This window comes from Acomys russatus, chromosome 24, assembly GCF_903995435.1.
Source record: "Acomys russatus chromosome 24, mAcoRus1.1, whole genome shotgun sequence".
Taxonomy (NCBI): Eukaryota; Metazoa; Chordata; class Mammalia; order Rodentia; family Muridae; genus Acomys; species Acomys russatus.
Genome location: NC_067160.1, coordinates 56,518,093 through 56,540,098, shown reverse-complemented (window position 1 = coordinate 56,540,098; position 22,006 = coordinate 56,518,093). Strand labels below are relative to the sequence as shown.

Below are 22,006 nucleotides of genomic sequence, written 5' to 3'. Positions count from 1 at the left end.
TCTGAGGCAGCTCTTCCCCTTGGGGGATTTGTCCTAAGCCCAACGCATACAGCTGCACCGTTGCAGAACAGTCTGGCCAGCCTGATCTAAGACACATCAGAATGGCTGGTATTGGTGTGCAGGAGGAACTCGTCTGGTGTCCACGTGGAGGTTCCGTGGCTCTGCTTACATGATCCATGTCACGCGCCTCTCTCCATCAGGGGGCACCTCTGGGACTCGCTTTAACTTTTCCTCACAATGCCTCCTTTTCCCAGGCACATGACACAGTCCATGTATGTTGGTCACTTAAGGAACCCAAGGGCGCGCCGGGCGTGGTGGCGCACGCCTTTAATCCCAGCACTCGGGAGGCAGAGGCAGGCGGATCGCTGTGAGTTCGAGGCCAGCCTGGTCTACAAAGTGAGTCCAGGATGGCCAAGGCTACACAGAGGGACCCTGTCTCGAAAAACCAAAAAAAAAAAGGAACCCAAGGGCTTTGAAACAGAGCAAGGTGGCCCCTGGGGCAGACATGCACCTGCTCACCCATTACATCTGTGCCAGCTGATATGATCTCATGCTTTCAACAACCCTGGTAAACACCTCTCTTAGCTTGTCATCTCCTGTTGCTGGGATAAGATATCCTGACATTAGCAACTTAAAGGAGAATGGGATTGCTTACCTCGCAGTGGCCTACACTTGATGCCTGTCAGTCACGTTACACCACAGTCAAGAGCAAAGAACTAACGCCTGTTTGCTAGGGTTCAGCCTGCATTCTCCACTCACACAATCCAGAATCCAGGGAGTGGTGCACTCAATGTCGGCTGGGTGTTCCCACCTCAGTTAATGAAACTGAGACACCGGAACCCTTTCACCAAAGAGCAGCCCATGGTCAAACTAGTCCAGAGAATTCCCGTTGAAGCTCTCTTCCCACGAAAGGCTACATGGTGCCAGGTTGAGGCCTCTGCAACACCAGAGGCTGGGATGCCCTCCTGCAGATTTGCTCTGAAGGTCTTGCTATCCCTCCTAGAAACCCATAGATAGCATGGGCTCTTTCGCTTGTGGAATGCACACACGTCTTGGTCCACTCTCTGGGAAGGCTCCTAGTCCCCGCCCTCCATTCTCCCATGGGGTCCTCTTAGTGGCCCGTTTCTCTGCCAGCTAAGTGCTCAGTGGGGACCCTGTGTCTCAGGTTCGCTTCCAGCTCTTATAAAAGCATCTCCGTACCTCTTCATGCTTTGACTTTCCTCCTCTGCTTTGCTCCTTTGGATGCCAGGGCAAGCTCTGCAGATCCCTCAGCATGACCCATTGGCGTTTCATTCCATTGCCCAGATCTTCACAGTATGCCCTTACCTGAATTCTATATATCCCTGGCCATGCAAGCTCTGGGTTTTAATTCTAAATTATTTTAAGCAAGATTAGCATTAAATTATCCAGTTAAATAAGTAAATACTAAGCCCTTCAGTGTGGTAGGCATGGAGGTGGGCTTAGTGACTCTTGCTGGGTTAGGGTAAAGCTACCAAGGGGGACACAGCAACAGCATCAGGACCCATCCTTTCCAGAACCCAGCCTCTTGGTCCCTGATGACAGAGCACTGAGGACAGAGTCTGAGGGCTGTCTGCCACAGAAGGTATTCTCAAAGACTGGGTACCTCTGCCATCATGCTGACATTCCAGAGAAAGAACAACAAAATGGACTCTCATCTACAGCCAAAAAGAGAGGAGAGGCTTCAGCCCAGGCAGGTGCAAGCTGCTGAGCAAGGGAAAGAAGGAGGAGGAGGAGGTGGGCTAAGCTGTGACTTGTGGGTGTAGCTGAGGGGGGGGGGGCAGAGGTGAAGTCTCACAAGGTAGCCCAAGCAGAGGCTGGGAATTCTAGGACGTGTGTCCTTGTGAAGGAGCTATCAATGGGAAGATGAAAGATGAGTGGAGGCCAGAGCTGCTACCGGGGCTTAAGAAAGCCAGGGGCTGGGCTCACCTTTCTAGCCTGCCTTCAGAAAGTCTGCTTACACGTGGCATTTGCCTAGGCAGCCTCCATCCTGCCTACTTGACTTCAGGTTTCTGTGTTTGATACCTTTCATGTACTTTCCCCCCCAGTCTCTTGCCAGAGTCTGTTAGACTTTGTGATGTGTGTTTTTTTTTTAAGGGAACAGCTGTGGCAATAAGTTTTGATAGCTAGATTATTCACATTATCAAAATGTTTTGATTTCTTTCCTCTCCTGGCCCCATTCCAGAGAAATTTAGCCTGGTGATTTTCCAAAATAATCTAGGATCCTTGCTTGTACTTCCTCTTAGTCCAATCATTAACAGGTTTTTTTGTTTTGTTTTGTTTAAGTCAACTGCTAGTGTCGGATCCAAGAAGACCCCTACTACCTTGCCTACCACAGTTCTCAGTATTTCCGTACGCACACTCGCGTTCCAGCAAACTAGTCATTGTTTATAAAACACGCACATGTATATTTCCACTTGTGGACCTTTCCCACTTGGTGCCAGGCCCCTGGTCACCTTCCCTCCTTCCACCAAGCCTTGCTTAAGCTCCACCCCTTTCGATGAGACGCTCTCATATTTCCTCAAACTTAGTGACTCCAGTCTGATTTCCCATTTCCTCTGCTCTGTCGGCCTCTCCAGCACTCAGCTCCTGTTACCAACAACAACTTTTAGCTTTTTACTGTGGTGCTTTGTCTCTGAAAATGAACGTCTGTCTAAACCTTTCATTTGCCCAGCACGTTGTACAGAATCCTGTATGGAGTGAGGATGCTATGAATATCTGTGTGAGGAACTTCCACTTAATTCTTCAATAGCGTGTTTGATTGTGGTGCTGACTGGCTGTAGCTTTTCCAACGTGAAGCATACCTGGTTCTTTCCACATGATATGATGTAACTACTTTATTTATTTTTAAGGTTTATTTTATTTATTATGGACATAGTGATCTGCCTGTACATACACCTGCAGGCCAGAAGACAACATCAGATCACATTTTAGACGGTTGTGAGCCACCACGTGGTTGCTGGGAGTTGAACTCAGGACCTCTGGAAGAGCAGCCAGTGCTCTTAACCAGTGAGCCACCGCTTCAGCCCGATGTAATTACTTTAAAATTTTCTTTATGATAAATGAGAACCTAAAGGTTGAGGAAACAAGGAATCCACCTTCTGGAGAACCCGCTGCAGCTGCCAAAGGCAGAGTCGCCCCACTGGCACACCTCCTTAGTCCCGGGGGAGGTGAAATGCAGGGTAGCCAGCTTGGACCACAAAGCCAACTAGAAGTTGCAAATGTGGGCAGACATGGGTGGTTCTGACCCAGGGGCCCGGCTGATGCCTGGCAGGAGGCCTGGTTAGATAAGGACAAAGCCCTTCTGTGAGGATTCTAGAGCGTGTCTAGATTCTTGTAGGCTAAGATTAAACAGCTCCAGGCAACACCAGCACAGAGATGTGTATCTAGCGCTTTGCAAGAGTTTGCCAATTCAAAGAAGTTTGCCACCCCTTCCTCCTCCTCTCCATCTTTATTTTTCCTCTTCTCCCCTTCTCGCTCTTCTTCTTCCTTCCTCCCGTTTCTCAATCTCTATTCTCTCATCCCTCAGCTCTACCCCGTACACTAACAGAGATTGTGTCCCTAGATTGCTGCCATGTGAGCATGTTGACTTGACTCCAAAGATTCAGGTTCTGGATGCTGAATCTAGACAGTAGCCAAGCTTCGTTGTCAACTCAGCTGACCCTAGAAACACCATGAAAACACACCCCTAGCTGAAGAAGGAAGGATCCACCCTAAAAGTGGGTGGCATCATCCCCGTGGGGTTCAGGACCAAACAGGAAAAAGGAAGCAAGCTGAGCACAGAGAATACTCCTCCCCCATCTCCCCACTGTGGACGCCTCACATGCCTTCCATGGCATGATGGGCTGCATCTTCTAACCGTGAACAATGAAAAAATAACTAATGCAGTCCCAGGTGTGGAGGTATTGAGTAGTGATGGGACCACCAGAGATGGAGCCAAAGACCACTAATGAGCTCATGCTTGTCTCAGGGGAGTGGGAGGTGATATTTCAGGAATGGGAACTTGAGGCAGCTCCATGAGTTTGGCATCTTCTGCACAGAGCCTGGCAGGGACTCTGCCTAATAGGAAGCAAGGAAAGGGATTATGCTGGGACTTCGGAGTACCATTCACTGATGCTCCTCTGTGAAAGAAAAAAGAAAATCCCACCACAAGATGGGAGGATCAAGAATGCAGGCCGAGTGGTGGCTTGGCAGGGAGACCGTGGTGATGCCAGGAGATCTAGGTGTCAGTTTCCCCAGCAGTCTTGCCTGAACCTGCCTTGCTCTGGAGGGCCCTTTAAAGAGAAGCTAGAAGGTAGTCGAATGTCTCGGAAGAGCATCTCACAGGGCCCTTCCCAATGGCTGTGCTCATCTCAGAGTTCAAACCTGGACAGGTGGCTCAGCAGTGAAGAGAACTAGCTTCTAGTGGACACAGGTTCAGTTCCCAGCACTTGCATGGAGGCTCACAACCTTCAGTAACTCCAGTTCCAAGGGACATGATACTCTCTTCTGGCCTCGGCTGGCACACACATGGTGCACAGACATACATTCCAGGCAAAACTCACCTACAATCCCAACACTCAGGATGCTGAGACAAAAGGACTGAGAGTTGAAGGCCAGCTGGGGTCGTATAGCGTGACACACGTAGACCTACACATAAATAGACAGAACACAAACAAAACAAAACAAAACAAAACAAAAACCCTAGTAATTTTTGTATTAGTTTGCTAGGGCTTTGGTGACAAAAGCGCATTCATGATGTTTATGCCACCACCTTGCCTGTGTAAAGCAAGATGGCATAACATAAGTTTGTCACAGTTCTGGAGGCCAGATGTTTCAAGCCAAGGAAGTCAAAGCTGCTCCCCCGACCCCATTTCCTACCTTCCAGTGTATGGACAATCACTGCCATCCCTTGGCCTATGCAGCCTACTCCCGTGTTCTAATTGATCCTTTTGCCTAGGGCATAATCTTGTGAGGTTAGGGCCATCCTAATGATCTCATCTTAACTTCATTATCTGCAAAGATCCTGTTTCCAAGTAAAATCACACTCCAAAGCACGGAGGGCGAGGACCTCAGTTTATGAATTTGATGAGCAGGACACATTTCATCTCACAGCAGTACACGCACGGTGTGTCAGAGGCTAGCTCAATAGCAGTACACACGCGGTGTGTCAGAGGCTAGCTCAGCATCCCTTTCCTAACTATGGCTTTACCTGTAGCTGATTTGAGTCCTTGTGACACCAAGCACAGAAATCCAGGTTAGAGGCCCCAATTCTTTTTTGTTGTTCTACAACGAAGGGGCATTTATTTCCTAATGCCCAGCACAGACCCTCATAGGGGAGTATGGATTTAAACGTAGAAAGATAAAAATGTCAAGCAATCTGATAAAAGAACGCACAGTCTTTCGGGGGTACTCCTTGGCTAGGAATACACATCACCCAATCTGTACCATCTCTTCCTCTCCTCTACTAAGATAGCACCAGGATCCCAAAGGGCCTCCAGGGACAGACAATGAGCAAGCCAGGAAACATAAATTCTGGTTCTGCAAGGAAGTAAGTCTGGACGTTAGGTCATCTCTTCTTTGCTACTGGGGACACGCTCAGAGTATAGTGCCGAGACACAAGTCCCCTTCTGCAGACTGTTGGTCCCAGCAGCCTACTCCATCACCACAGAGCATACCTGAGAGCCCTTGTGGTCCTCTGTGCGTGGCTCTCATATCTTCTTAAGACAGCCTCAGGACCACCTTGGTGAGGTGTTATGCAGAGGACTCAACCTTAGCTCTTTATTTCTTTTCAGAGGCTTTCTGACCTCAGGCCCTGAGGGCTTGAGTATCATATGCTCCATAGACACTTAGGCTCGGATTCCTGTGGTCACGGGCCCTGCAGGTCTGGATAGTTTCCTCTGAAACCACAGCCTGGAGGTTATTTTTGTCCCCTCCCTCTCTCTGTCCCCTTCCACTTTTGCCTGCACCCTTTAGTGTGCTCTTAGAGCGAATGATGCTCTTTGCTATGGTACCAGGCTCAGGGCTAGTGGTTGCCATGGTTGTAGAAACCACAGATGGGAGGTTTTGTTGAAGATTTTGCTTGCTATGTTGTACTTAGAAGGGCACATCTTCACGTGTTCCTACCTGTGCGACCCAGGTTGGCCAGACCTCCTTCAATCCTACCTTGAGGGATCCAACTCCAGCTTTTCCTCTTCCTCCCCCCACATATACAAAGTCTTTCTAATTGTGTCTCTCATCCTAATTCTAGCCAAAGCCTGCCCATTCCTCTCCCTCTAAGCTTGCCAATTGCATCCTATCCTAGTTAAGATCTGAAGAGCAAAGGAACCCAGAGCTGCAGAGTAACAGAAGTGGCTTGGTAAAGAAAGAGGCAAAGCATATCTCCTGTGTGACTGCGTTATACTTAAGATACCTCACTCCCCGTGGTGGCACATACCTTTAGACTCAGCACTGGGGAGGCAGGGCAGGGTGGATCTCTGTGAGTTCGAGGCCAGCCTGATTGATCCACAGAGAGAGTTTCAGGATGGCTCCCAAAGACTCCTCACTTATCTGGCCTCTTAGGCACTGCAGTCACCCCAGCTACCCTCCAGATCCCCCCACCCCCCGCCGCCACCATCCCGTTGCCCTCTCCCTCTCCATAGCCATAATTTTTTTTTCTGTACCTACGAGGGATTCTTCTAGCTACCTCCTTACTTTCCTCCTGACCCGTCGCAAACTGCTTTTTAAACGTGTGTTCATTAAACTCAAATACATAACAAGTAGCTGGGCTACAGAACCTAGTGTCCCCGCCGGACATGACAACATAAGTTGGGTCGTTGACTACGCACCTGCCCCACACATAGACACCCACACATGCACATACTGACCCACCCTCTCACATGCACACGTCACCTGTGGGCATTCTACGGGACTGCTTGGTGGAAGGAAGGTACATACGATCCATAGTGAATGCATCAAACAGCCTTAGGGTTTGGTAACACAGTAAAGGTTATTAATTTGTAATGTGTACGTTTCTCAAGGGCAAGGCCCATCTATTCAGAAGCCTCTGGACACAATTAATTGAACTCTAGCTAATTAAACATTCTTTTACTATCAACCTATTTTCTTAAAAACAGCAATAGCCACTAGCCTCTGAAACGGGGTGGGGAGATGGGGGCATGGGGGGTGGAGTGACTTGCAAGTCACAGTTCGTACTCAGCAGGTGTCTGGCTCCTGCTGTGTAGCTTAGAGATTTCTACTACCGCCCAGGTCAGGTGTTTGGTATGGGGGAGGAGCCACAGGCCTCAGGAAGCTCTGGGGGAGGGACAGCAGGCCTTAGGAAAATCTGGGGGAGGAGCCACAGGCCTCAGGACACTCTGGGGGAGGAGCCACAGGCCTCAGGAAGATCTGGGGTCAGGGCCACGGATCTCAAAGACCTTTAAGCCTAGCTTCCAGGATCCTGGGAGACTCGTAGTTCCAAGTTCATGTTTAACCAACTAATTAATGACTGTGGTTCACAGTTATTTTTGTTTTACAGAGTGGATATAAACTCTGAGAAATCACCAGCAGATATTTTTTTTAAGACCTAGGATCAGGGACACGATTTCAAAAATCCTCTACTTAAACTGTCCGGCGGTGGGAAGTGGCTTCTCTAGGGCGGCTTGCCAGCAGTAAGGTGGGACGGAGGGCGCTTCTCTCCGGATGGAGCCTACACAATCCGAGGAGGAGCAGCCGCTGCCTCCCAGGTCGAAGTGTCCAGGAAGAAAGCCTGAATCATGAGATTCAGATGGAGGCCTCCGGACAGGCAAGGCCGGCAGGGAGAGAGTTTCTGAACCTTGTTCTGGTAGCCTCCAGCCTTAGGCCAGAGTGCAGGGTGTAGGTCAGCCACAGCGCGCAGTCTTTGGGAAGCTGAAGTAATACGCCTATTTTAAAAATAAAATGGTTTATTTATTTTAGTTCATGTGCATTGGTGTTTTGCCTACGTATATGTATGTATGTGTGAAAGTGCCAGATCCCCTGGAGCTGGAATTATAGACAGCCGTGAGCTGCCATGTGGGTGCTGGAATTGTACCCAGACCATCTTGGAAGAGCAGCCAGTGCTCTCAACCACTGGGCCATCTCCCCAGCCCCCGGTAACACTTTTATTACCAAATTTGCCCAACCTCACCCACAGGGAGAACCGTTGCCCATCTACCGCTTAGCCTACTAATAAAATAGATAAGGGCATCAACAAACCGGAAACAGCGTTTAGAAGTCTTTGAGGGAGCCCCAAAGTTCATCCTACCTAGGAAGTACTAGGGTGTGGCAACTTTTAGCCTCAGTCCTTTTTAGACTTGCAGCACACTGGCCCCTGTGCTTGGGAAGCCTGAAAGATCCACTACTTTTCCCCAGGAAGCTTAGAGCCTTGCTGACATTTGTAGCAGCTTCATCCTTGAAAATACAGACATTGGGGTCCCTTTTGAGGAGGGAGGTGACAGGGTTAATCTAAGGGCTGGGGGGTGAGACGGGGGGGGGGGTGGGGAGGGCGAAGGAAAGGGGCCTTGAAAGCACAGCGAAGCTGGCCAGATTCACGGAGAAGGAGAGGGGACTGCGCCTTTAGGAAGACAAAGAGAAAATCTTGCTGGAGCAATAGAAAGGGAAATCTAATATCAACTAGGGAAAAATAAATGGAGATTAGGGCAAACAAATTAGCTTTAATGGGTTCAATGCTAATACAAGAATAACAGTGGAGCTGTGAATGCCTTTGAGGGGAGATGGGATAAAGAACCTGGGCAGTCATGCAGGCAGTGGAGATTATGCAGGGAAAGGGGGTGGCCAAAGGAGCCAGGGGAGGGAGAGAGAGAGAGAGAGAGAGAGAGAGAGAGAGAGAGAGAGAGAGAGAGAGAGAGAGAGAGAGAGAGAGGAGAGAGAGAGAGAGAGAGAGAGAGAGAGAGAGGAGACTGAGGAGGTGAAGGAGCACAAAGGAAAGGGTGGCGTAGAAGAGGCAAGCTGTCTTTGATAGGGCCTAGTGACAGTAGGTCAGAGCGCTGGCGACTAATACTGGGTAGAAATAAAGCAAAGCAACTGGAAGAGGCTGAGGGGAGGGAGAAACCTACAGCTGGAGAAGCAGAAGAAAAAAGGTGCCAAGCGGCCTTAAAGAGAGCAGGGGACAATAAGCCAACATGGAAGAGTAGGAGACAGGAAAGAATTGGACTTGAACATGAAAGAACTCAAATAGTGAAGACCTAAATAAAATAAAAAGCAAGAACGGATTTTAAAGTGGGTGTGGGAAGCGTGCACACACTTGGTAGGCGGTGTGCAAGGCACACTCACTCTTAGGTACTGCCTGAGTAAATATGAAAGGACCACCATGCTCCCAGGAGTGGCAGGAGCCAGGAGGTGCAGGGCATTTGCTTAGGTTCCACATGGAGAGACCCCCAGCTTGAAGGTCAGTTCTGGCTCTGTTGTAACACGCAGCTTTGGGCACATTACTTACCATCTCTGCTCCTCACCGCACCACAGGTAAAGTGGAGGGAACGTGCTTTCTCCCTATGCAAATTAAATGGAGAGATGCACTTCCACGGTTCTCCTGGGCTCAGGAAGAAGCTTGTTTCGCGGTGCCGCCTGAGCATTAACTAACCCAGGAAAGGGCATGAACTCAGAGCACAGCCCAGGTCCCTTCTTCCTTCTCTCTTCTTGGTACAATACAAGTCCAGCTTGGTTCATTTTCAGCTGTAGCCTAATCTGAGGGAAAGTTCTTTAGCCACCCTTTGTTTCTCTCCTTCTGTCCCTAGTTACCCCCCCCCCCCCGCTGCTCCCTGCCCCCCCCCCCCCCCCCGTCTCTGTACCAGAGTACCAGAGATGAGGTGACAGTATTAAACCTTCTCAGTGGCGACACCTGGTCCAAGCAAGGGCATCTTCCCCTGCATCTAGGGGCAGTCTTTTAATCCTATTTAGAGATATTCTTCAATTTGGCTGAGTTTCAGACCGTAGGAGACCCAGAGTTGCTGTGGGTTTTCCCAACTACCTTAAAGCTTGTGGCAAAGCAGAGCCGGGCAGATCAGAGAAAGGCATCTAAAAGAATGCCAGGAGTCAATGAGTAACCACCTAGTCATGCACTTCAGGGGGAAAGGGAGTGCTGGCGTTCTTGACACCCCCCCCCCCGCCCCCCTCCCCGAGGCATCCAGGCCCAAGCTTTCCTCATCACTAAGGATTCTAACATAATGAGAACAGAAAACAGTCCAAGCCGCAGTGGCCAATGTGGTAGGGGAATTTGCTACTTGCCGAGATCCATGAAACCGTAACCCCCAAAAGGATGGATGTGAAAATGGACACAGGAATATGGCAAACCTTTGTGGAGGGCCTACTGAGCCCGGCTTTCATGCTAAGTTCCATAGGGGTCTTATATCTATACAATATGCCTAAACAGAAGGAAGTGAAGGTCATGCCAAGGTCAGAGCTCAGAGGCCATGTACAGGTTTTCTGGTCCCTGTCTTATGCAGCTTTAGAAACCGCAACCTCATCCAGGCATCATTGTCAAAGCACATGCTGGGAAGCTGCCTGTCAGTTGAGGGTCTATGGTGGACTGCTAGATTGGCCAATCGGTAGGCAGTAAAAGACTGGAGGACTTCCTTCTTGTTCTAAGTGGCTGTTGGGAGCATCCCCTCGGCGGCAGCAGTCGCTCTAGATTCCAGCTCTCCTTGAGCCAGCCCCACGTGTCCCCCAGAAATATCTGGACATCGAGCCCCAGCTCCCACGCAACTTCCTTCGTGCACCTAGATTCTCTCAGGGTCTGCTCTTTCCTTTGCTTCCTCTTGCCCGGGGGCGGTGGCGGCTTCCTGTGGCTGTGCGTCTGTTCTTGAAGATGTTTGGACCATAACACACATGTTCTTGAGAATGAGACCAGGCTTCCTCATGTTGTCATGGCATTCATCTATGTCTCTCATATTCCTTATGTGTATAACTTGAAAGCCCTTTTGTGTTAAGATTTCGATGCTCCCGTGTTTTCACTTACGCCCTTCAGAGAAGTCAGAGCATGAACATTTAATTTGTTGGTACTACAGAAGTTTATAATTGAGCCGGGTACGCGGTGGCGCACGCTTTTAATCCCAGCACTCGGGAGGCAGAGGCAGGTGGATTGCTGTGAGTTTGAGGCCAGGCTGGTCTACAAAGCGAGTCCAGGACAGCCAAGACAGAGAGACCCTACCTAAAAAAAAAAAAAAAAAAAAAAAAAAAAAAAAAAAAAAAAAAAAAGACGATACCTTCCAACTCCTAAAAATAAAAATGTCTCTAATTTATTTAAAAAAAGAAATTTATAATTTTGAAAACACTTCATATTTTGAGAACTTGGATTAGGAAAGACCAATTCGTGTCTCAGAGGCTTTCTCGTTCTTCCTTTGCTCCTTGACACCTAGGAAACACTGTTAAAACTCAACTGCTCAAAATCACTAGGAACAGGTTTCTGTCTTCTGACCAAACTCTGCATGATGCTACCAGGAGAAATTGGAGGAAGCAAGGCTCTGGGATTGGGTTGATTACATCATAGTCCTTGAAGGTAGTGTTGAGCTCAGAGGCAGTGAGATGCAGGGACCAGGTTTTGTTTGTTTGTTTGTTTTCTTTTTTCTTTGAGACAGGGTTTCTCTGTGTGGCTTTGGCTGTCCTGGACTTGCTTTGTAGACCAGGCTGGCCTCGAACTCACAGAGATCTGCCTGCCTCTGCCTCTCGAGTACTGGGATCAAAGGCCTGCTCCACCATGCCTGGCTTTTTGTTTGCTTGTTTGTTTTTCTTTTTTTTTTTTTTTAATTAATTTATTTTATTTTTTAAAAAAAGATTTATTTATTATGTAGACAGAATGCACCGAACCACATTATAGGTAGTTGTGAGCCACCATGTGGTTGCTGGGAATTGAACTCAGAACCTCTGGAAGAGTAGTCAGTGCTCTTAACCGCTGAGCCATCTCTCCAGCCCTTTGGTTTTCTTTTTTACTGACTGAACTATGAAAGACACAAAATAGCACTGCCCACACAGTCATGGATCAAAAATGTCTCCTCCAGCAGGTGTCTGGGCTCTGAGGAAACGGTAACTTCTACGTTAACCCTCTGTCTCCCTGGCTCGAACTGTGACTCATGGATCTTCTTGGAACAGAACTGTAAACTGCACAAATCACCCCAACGTTCTTCAGAGAACCTTTGCAACCCGAGTTAGAATAAAAAGCTTCGTAACTAGGAATTTTAAGACCCACACTGGTGACAATTTCCCCATTGGTGAAAACTCGTAACAATAAAATAGCCCTTATTTCTCCATAAGCTCCTGCGGAACATGCAGCCATGTTCACCCAGAAAGCTGGCTCCCCACAAAAGTATGGCCCCAAGAAAGAAGGCTTGCTGTACACTTAAGTGAACACCAGAGGCCCAATGTAAAACCAGCAGAAAGGCCACGGCATTCATTCCTAGCCTCTTCAGAAACAATGAGAACCTCTCTTTTCCCGGGCTGTGATATGTGGAGCTCCTTCTTCAAATACTTATAGCTAAGAATCTGTGGAAAACAGAATTATCTTGAAGGCAAAATAATAACAAACAAACAAACAAAACAGTCTTCACTAGACCTCCTACGGGTCTGCTTTCTTCCCTCCTTTTCTTTTTTGTTCTTCATTCACTTTTTCTTTTTCCTTCTTCCATTTTCCTTCCTTCTTCCTTCCAATAATGAATTAAATAAGCATGGTTTGGTATCACTGTGTACCAAGCATTACTTTGCATTCTGGTATTTCAGTAATTAATGGTGATGATGATGATGATCACCCTCATGAAACAGCAAGATTATGCAGCAGGGGACAGTCAACAGCTAGGCACTTGTGGTTTGTTAAATGTGGTAGTAGAACTTGGGCCTTTAACAGAAAGTACCAGAGGGAGTAGGCAAAAGACAGCATGGAGGACTTCCTGTAGGAGGCTAACTCTTAAGGTATAAATGAAAGGAAAATAAGGTAATGACACTACCAGCGTGGGGGATGGCATGCATGAGGACGCAGGGCACGACTTAGGTACTGTGACAAAAGCCGTTATGTGTACTAGAACATTGATTTAAAGGCTTAAACAGGTGAGAAATGACAAGAGAGAAAAGGAAGGTCATGGTGGGTCTTGCCTGCCAAACGCAGATGCTTGGACTTACCGTGGATGAAAGGACGCTGTGCCTTTTCTTTAAATGTTGTTCTTCAACGTGGGAGCAGAGTCACATGGGAAAGGTTGGAGGGAGACAGTGAGTCCAGGTGGCCACTCCTACCTGTCCAGATTATATGTCACCTAAGGAGACTCTTCCTTGCTCTCCTTGACATGATTCCATCTCTTATTCCCCCTTCTTTGTTTTTTTTTTTTTTTAACTCTACAACGATTGTACCTTGTATGCATCTTAAGTATTAAATGTTTATTTGCCAAATGAACTATCACTGGACTAAACGCTCCATGAAGGCAGAGATTGATTTTATGTGCTCAGTTCTGCTAAAATGTTAGGCAATGTTGAATAACAATGGGCTTTTTTTGAAAGCTGAAGACAGCTAGAAAATATTGATATAAATATTTAGAGATAGAAATGATGTGTGGCCTGGTGGGTATTCTGTGTGGGAGAAAGGAAGACGCCAAAAGCAGTTGGCTAATTCATGTGGGATATATTGATTTAACATGTTGCATAATCTGACGATCAACAAGACAGCAACATTTTGACCTCGTATGGCTTTCAGTCAGGTGACAGAGAAAGGTCATTTTCTACTTATGTAGTTATACAAAAGATCTGGAGCATCCCAGACACCTTTCTCCTGGTTCACATTTTCTCCAGACTCTGAAAGTGTCCCTCGTCATTTTCAAACAAGTTCTCATAAAAAGTCATGCTCGATGCTGCATTCTGCTGAACACTGTGTGATACATATAAGAGTGCTAGGAAACCACCCAAGCAGAGGCTCAACCCAGTCTGTAAATAAAAGCAAAGCTCTTTAAGGCCACGGACTCCGTGCTGAATGCAGGGCAAGCCGGGGTTAGTTAGATAGAAGCTCTAGGTGGGGGAAACAGCATGTGCAAAGGCAACACTTGGCCAACAGTAGCTGAAGACCAGTGGGGGGAGGGGTATGTGGTAGAAAGGAAGTGGACAGCATGACTTTAAGGGTACCCAAGGCAGTCACTGCATCTCTCGCTAAGGGCTGCCTGTTTGGACTTTTTCTTCCTTCCTTCCTTCCTCTGTTCCTTCCTTCCTCCCTCCTTCCCTCTCTCCTTTCCTTCCTTCCTTCCTTCCTTCTTTCCTTCCTCTCATTTGTTTTCGGTTTTTGGTTTTTTTGAGACAGGGTTTCTCTGTGTAGCCTTGCTTGTTCTGGACTCACTTTGTAGACCAGGCTGGCCTCGAACTCACAGACATCCGCCTGCCTCTGCCTCCCCAGTGCTGGGATTAAAGGCGTGCGCCACCATGACTGGCCACTTTGACTTTCTTTGGAGAGCAAAAGCAAGAACAATCCACAGATAGGTATTTGGAGGCTGAACTTTAGGGAATCAAGAAGATGAAAACGAAAACATTACTATGGGATGGGACTAGAGGTTCCCACAATAGGGACTCTGACTCAGAAACGACGACTTGGCCTCTGTCCTTGAGGAAATCACAAAGAACTCAAATATTAAAGTTGCTGCTGAGAGGTCAGTGACACGGTAGGGAATAGTGGGAAAGACTGTGGGGGAGCAGGACAGGGGTGCTCCTGTCTCAAGTGTTTGACATCAGTTCACGTGATGAAAATTTTACGTGATGTTTGCTTTATTTTTCCAACCTTACTTCTCAGAGCCTTCTTAGTGGAGAAGAAATTAGCAAACGGTGTCCTTGGACCTCCCGGAGAGGTGATTTTTTTTTCCCCCAAAGGATGCTTCTTGGTAGCAAACTTCATCTCAAGCTTTACCGACCTGCAAATTCACTTAAGTCTAGCTAAGTCCTCCCTGCTCTGCAAAGCTTGCATTCCCTTGTCTGAAGACACACACGCAAGAGTTTTCTTCCCTCTGGCCAGGCCAGGCTTCCTCCTGCGCATCCACCTCTCCTCACCCACACTGCTCTAGACACGCAAGAGGCCTTTGCTTCCAGAGCTTCAAACCTCTTCCTGATGTACACTCCCCCAACCCTACCTCTGGACCAACCAGGGAGCTCCTACCTCTCACTGGCTTCCGGTCTTCAGGCCCACCTGCCCATAAAGTACAAAGCAGCAAGGAAAGAAAGTCAGTGCAGTGGGCATGAGTCCCTCTCTGGGGGCAGGAAGGAAGCCTGCACCCACCTCTGGGCAGTTGGTGGCGAGTCACCTAGAGAAGTCCACTCCCCCACACCGGACACAGAAAATACAAACGGCCCGTCCATCACAGAGCTGAGGTTAAAACCTCAGCCCATAGAGGCCACCTCCATATGCTGCCAGCTGGCCCTTCCCAACATGCCTTTCATGCATGACCTATAGAGGCGGTCAATGACATTCAGCTTGGCCAAAGCGTCAAGACTTTATACAAGGAAGTTTTCTTACTTCCTATGGTTACTCTCCCCCCACCCCCATTCATTCCTTTGACTCTGCCTGTGTGCTTTTTACTTAACACTGAGATTCCCAATTTATCTGATTGTGTCTCACAATGAAGGTTTAGATAGACATTTTTTTGTTCAAGGTTACATACACAGGGCATTGCACTTGAGTCACCATTAGCATTTTGTTAATATGTGTTGAATTCAAAGTCAATAATACAAGCTGGGCGTGGTGGCGCACGCCTTTAATCCCAGCACTCGGGAGGCAGAGGCAGGTGGATCGCTGTGAGTTCGAGGCCAGCCTGGTCTACAAAGCAAATCCAGGACAGCCAAGGCTACACAGAGAAACCCTGTCTTGAAAAACAAAACAAACAAACAAGCAAACAAACAAACCAAAAAAACCAAAAAGAAAGTCAATCATACACATAATAATTACAATTTTTGAAACAAGATGGGAGAAAGAGAGAATATAATCTTGTTTGTTTGTTTTGTCAGCCATGGCTCAGTGACCAGCCTAAACCTGTGGTCCCGAGGTATCAGCAGTCACACAATCTAAAAGTTTCTTGAAAACACACTTTAAAAAGGAAACTTTTATTAATTCTTTGAGAGTTTCCTACAATGTATCTTGGCCATATTAATTCCATTTCCCTGACTCTTCCCAGATCACCCTCCACCTCCCTATACACCCAACCCCCACCCCGTGTGTATGTGTGTGCACTTGAGTACTCACGTGTGTGCTCACACACGTTAATCCACTGAGTCTAGTTTGTTTTGGCTGCCTACTCTAGATGCTAGAGCATTGAAGAAGTAACTTCTCCTATCCGTAACCAAATGCCAGTGGATCCTCAGCCAGGGCCGGGGATTCATGTTCTCTGCCTCTTCCGTGGTGGGCTTGTGTGTGGCTTGATTGTGCAGGTCTTGTGCATGCTGTCACAATCCTTGTGTGTTTGTATGTGCATCAGCTTTGTGTGTCCAGAAAACACCGTCCCTGGAATTCACCCACCACCTCAGGCTCTTACAATCTTTCCACACCCTTTTCTGTGTAGATCTCGGAGTCTGGAAGGAGAGGGTTTGATATTAATGTTTCATGGAAGGCTGAGCACTCCAAGGCTACAAAGAACACTTGTGGGTCTCTAAAAACCACAGGTTCTTGGTTCTGCCCTAGATCCACTGATTTAAAAATGTAAGGTATTGTACATAGTAGGTTTTTATTCAATCAACCCTGCAAGTGACTCTGCTGTATGTTTCAGTTCAAGACCTCCTGCTCGAGTCTTATGGTCAAGTCAGGGTGGTAGCATTCAACCACGTGCATGTTGTAATGAAATCTCTATATTCATATTAAGACGTTCAGCTATTGAAACTGTTTCCGCCTCCATCCATCTTCCCATTGCACTGGTTACTGTCACTGGCTGGTACACTGAGAAGCGCTGCCGAACTCCATTCCGTGCCTCCAGTTACAAACAACCAAATCTGCCCAAATGACGTGACTGAAACACAGGGTCGAGGCAGAAATCTGACCCAAGCTCTTCTCCCATAAATAACGCCCTAGAGAAATCACAGTTCAGGGGCCAGAGATGTGACTGGCTGCTGTGCAGTAAGCTTCAGGAGGGGCCTGAGCATCTGGGTTCCTAAGGACACTGAGTCAGCCCTTAGGATAATTTAAGACCCTAGTCTGTACTATCTCCATTAGAGAATCAATGAGTAGATTGCATTTATTTTGTTTTGTTTTGAGGCAAAATGTTCAATTTGTGCCACCTCTATAACACACAAACACACACACACACACACACACACACACACACACACACACACACACACACACACATATATATATTTAAACTCTGACTTCCAGATAGAGAGATTCTAGAACAAAGATATATGTTTCATGCAGCAAAAGTTTGGGGAAACAGGGACAAAGTCAGCCTGCCTAAAGCCTTGGACACTTGGGTAGCTGTGTGATGTGCCTTGGTGTTCACCGTCTCAATCCCACAGAATCCAAAGGCAGCAGTGAAGGAGTGAGGGGCAGTTTCCCACAAAGGGCAGCCTAGCCACTGACGGGTGAGAGGAATAAGTTTGAGAGCACGCGCAGGAGCCACGGTGCTCATTAGTGGAGCTGGACTGAAAGCCCCCCCCCCCCCCGAGTCATCACTGAACTCGTGGAAAAGCACTGGTCAGGACAGGTGCACTGGACCAGGACAGGGAGCAGCTGTCCTAGAGGGTGAGCCATCATGTCCCTCAACAGCCAGTGGGCATTCCCTCCTCACTCACTGCCCAGGACAGAGGCTTATGGCTTTGCTTGTTTGTTTTAAGGGAAAAATATCTGTTCTGTTGAAGACATCTTGGGCCCCTGAGGAGAAATTGGGAGGTGGTTCTGTGTGTGCTAAGTCAGTGGATAATAATGGGCACAGTGTGCCCAGCAAAGACACCTCCCACCCTTGCACTTGACTGGGCCCCCTGGCCTGGTATCAGCTTTGCCTTTTTTACTGGTTAACTCTGAGTCCCTGCCCGCCCTGTACAATACTGGCTGCTCTGTAGTAGTAAGCTTCAGGGGGGTCCTGAGCATTTGAGCTCACACCATTCTCCCCCATGTCAATAGCTAGAGTTCTAATACGTCACCACCCTAAGCTAGACCGCTAGATCCAGTCCTGGGCGTAGAGAGATGCTAGTCAGGCCTAGGCAGCGACGCCAGAGACAGGGTCAGCCCCAGCCATCAGCCAAGGGCCCACACTGAAGCCAGAATGAGTGGAGCCCTAAGCGTTGTTAGTATCCTGGCTGCTCTTCACTTAAGCTGCGTCACTCCGGTCAAGCTGCAGAGGCATCTGCCTTAAAGCCTCTAAGAGGTATCTGCTCTTGTGGCCTTTGCCCATATACTTCCCATGGCTCCAACAGGACCCCCCCCCACCTTGTTCTCTCATCTAGCACTCCCTTGCCTTGAGTCGCAGCTTCGACTTCTGTAAAAACCCTTTGTGCTTCCCTGACCGGGTCTACTGAGTCAGTAATTACCCCCCTCTAAGCATGGGATTGCAGAAAAGATCATGAGGGATGCTAATTGGCTGGTCTAGGCTCCTACAGTGATCAGCCCCGGGAGGTGGGTGCAAGTATGCAGATAGCTTTATTCACCTGGTAAAGCACCTGACGCATATGAGGCACTCAGTAGATGTGGCTCTGCCTAGATGCGTGAGGTCAGAATGAAGTAATCAGCCCGGAGGGTAGGAAGGAGCCAGGTCAGGGAAGCAGCCAAGGCTCGCCTTGCCCTCCCCCACCCTCCCCCACCCGCAGCCTAACACAGTGGCTCTGAACTCATGGGGTGTGTCTGGGTTCTCAGCCTGGTGTTTTTAGTTCTCTGATATGTCAAAGAGAGAGGAGAACTTGGGGTTGCTTAGGAGAGACTGCCTCAGGCAGGGCTTAGTCCTTTCTGACCTGCCTCAACCAGAGACTCTCTCCTTCCCTCTTCTTTTTGTGTTTGTGTTATAAAATATGGTTCTGTGTTTTAAGAGGAGGAAGACAAATGGAAAGACCACTCATTTCATCTTGTACCTTCATTTTGAGGAAAATCCAGGAAGAAGGGAGATCTTTCCCCCAGTATCAGCTTAAGAAAACTGAATTCTCCACCCCACATGTCTGCAGATGAAGGGGGGGAGGGGAACGGGAAAGGAGGGCTCTGGTGACACCTGGCATAAAGGGTCCTGAATGATATGGGGCAGATCTAAAGGGTCCCCAAACACCGATGTGCTCTTTTTGAACCGTCACGTGACACATGGGGTGAGCAGTTTATACTACCTGTGCCAGCTTTCCCAGGAAGTGTGTTTCTGAGTAAGATGGGGGCGCACTTGACCGCGGAGTGCACTGTATTCCTACTCACCCAACATTTACCACCCGGATCTGACACTTGTCCCTGACAATGCTGTCTTTTTAGGCCACGGAGGGCTGAATCAGCTAGGGGGGGCCTTTGTGAACGGCAGGCCTCTGCCGGAAGTTGTCCGTCAACGCATTGTGGACCTGGCCCACCAGGGTGTAAGGCCCTGTGATATCTCTCGCCAGCTCCGGGTCAGCCACGGCTGTGTGAGCAAGATCCTCGGCAGGTAAGCACGAAGTTCACCGCACACCACACCACCTTCCCTGCAAGGCTTGCCTTCCATGGTCAGCCTCCCGGCTGCAGGCCTGGGTACCACCCGCCTTTCAGAGTATCTGTCAGAGAAGCAACGAGGATGTTTAATAAGAGTCACAGCCCAGCCCTAGTGAGCCGGCCTAGTGAGCTGGGCTTGTGGCTTTTGTTAAATGGCCAGGAAGCAAGAACCTCAGAAACATGGAGGACTGAGAACCACTGACCTCTGAGACTCAGCGTGGTGGTTCACAGCCCTGGCTGTACCCCAAAACTCTGACCTCTAACATAGCCCAAGAAAAGGGCATGGACTCAAATGTATGTGCGCCATTATCCTCCACCCCACGCAAGTGCCTCTGATTCTCCCAGTCGGGGCTGAGAGCCAAAGGACGCGGGTTCAGAAGGACAAGGGTCACCAGAGTCTTTGGCACTTCCATCGGAAATATTCTTTAAGTAGAGAGTTGGGGGGTTCCAGAGTTCCATGTCCTGTCTACTTTACTCCTCAGGTCTGGCACACACATGTAGGTTCAGGGGAAGCTCTGCTTCAGGGAAGTACAGGGGCTGGGCTGTAGAGAACCAGGGAGGGGAGTAGGGCAGAAGAGATGGGGAGGGTGGAGACGGGAAGACAAGAGTGAGGGGATAATAATCGTAATGTAATGTGATTAAATTATAATAAATAAAATATACATAAAAACAAAACAAATCTTCCATGGTTAAAAAAAAAAAAAAAAAAAGAATCACGGAGAGCCCTGTCTGTCTGTCTGTCTGAAATTGCTAGAGGGAAAGTGGCCTTTTCTTAGGGCCAAAGAGAGAGTATTGTAAGAAGATTATGGAGTGCCAGAAAGAAGAGCTTTGAGTGGTAATGACAATGACTTTTAAACAAAAGACCCCAGAAGACAAAGATGACCAGAGGCCATCTTGATCAAGCCACTGACCGGCTAGCCAGCTAGCTGTGGGGTGGACAGGCGGTGAAGGAGGAGGTTCATGTGTAGGGGCTGAGTCAGGCCAGGGGTTCAAAGGGAGGCTGGACCTGAGAAGCAGCTTCAACTTGGACCATGGAACCTGGTAGAAAAACCAGAGAGGAAAGGGTGAGGGAGAGCAGAGGGTGACTCCGACTTGGACAAGGCACAGGTGGCCCGGCAGAGCAGCAGAGGGTTCAGGGACTCTCGCTGGCTTCCCTGAGTGAGGCCAGGAGAGCAAAGGAACAGGTCAACCGGGCTAAGAGAAGGTGGGGTGAAAGAAGCATCCACTGCAGGCCTGTGACTCTCCAGCATCAATAAAGAAAGTCCTTTCTCACTAGGAGGATCTTTGTGTTCTTTCTGATGCAAGTACAGGGATGGGGCGGGGAGGAGACTGAGCGAGGCCATTGCAGACAGGTTTTGCTTTGGTAGCAACACAAATCTACCCAAGTAAGAGAAGTGCATTGTAGGAGAGAGATCTAGTGTTAGGTTGAGCAGGAGTTGCAGGAGGGACATGTCTCAGGTCCCATGTCACTCCTCAGGAGACTCAGAGGTGACAGAAGCTCTTGCCGGGTCCCTGTTCACAGGCCCCACCTGCTTATTGGGTAATTTTGGGGGGTTCTCTATTGGAGTAGGTACTACGAGACTGGCAGCATTCGGCCTGGAGTGATAGGGGGCTCCAAGCCCAAGGTGGCCACCCCAAAGGTGGTGGAGAAGATAGGGGACTACAAGCGCCAGAACCCGACCATGTTTGCTTGGGAGATCCGGGACCGGCTTCTGGCAGAAGGCGTTTGTGACAATGACACTGTGCCCAGTGTCAGCTCCATCAACAGGTGAGAGGCAGCAGCTTCTGGCACCCTCCTGGGCCCCACGGTTCTGGAAGATTCCTGTAAGAAACATGAAGGGCCTGGCCTGGGTGGACTAGGGGTGATTTTGGAAGAGGCTTTACTTTGGAGACTCAGGCAGGAGCTCCTAGGCCTGGTACATGTCACCCCATGCAGCCTTCCCTTGCTCATGCTGTGTTGCTTTCCTGTGTCCCCACACTATGCTGTCCTGTATCTCATTTGCTCCCTCGAACACCCATAACCTCTTCCATTCTGTGAAAGAAATCTCTTGAGCAGATCCTTTCCTGGCCCTCTTTGAGTGCTTGGTCACTAGCTAACTTTTTCAGCCATTTGCTCACTGCCTTTTCATCCACCCCTTACTCACTCACTCATTCCCACTGAGTTTTTTTCCGTATTAGTGCCCAGATCACAAAATCCCTGTTCTTGTGGAGTTTACAGTCTAATGATAACACAGACACAAACAGAGTGCCCACACAGACATGCCAAGGATGCATCTACTTGTCCTGCTGAGGAGGCTAAGAGCCTGATGGGCACTGGGGTAGCCTATGGTAACTTGTTTCAGGGGAATTCCTTAAGCGAGAGGGATTCCTTAAGTAGGAATTAATTAGGTGGAGCGGGTACCAGAGGAA

General features: G+C 48.6%; 1 protein-coding gene across 3 annotated transcripts in view; it reads left to right on the top strand.

The window, feature by feature from the left end:
• Pax8 (paired box 8) overlaps positions 1-22,006 on the top strand; it is a 58,618-nt gene that overhangs the window by 12,998 nt on the left and 23,614 nt on the right. For 2 of the 3 annotated variants that reach the window (XM_051166400.1, XM_051166399.1), the window contains exons 3-4: positions 19,388-19,553; positions 21,168-21,365. In XM_051166400.1, coding sequence (XP_051022357.1) covers positions 19,388-19,553; positions 21,168-21,365 — 364 coding nt within the window. Of the gene's footprint in view, positions 1-19,387; positions 19,554-21,164; positions 21,366-22,006 lie in introns of all 3 variants that reach the window. The other variant, XM_051166398.1, reaches the window with a different exon arrangement.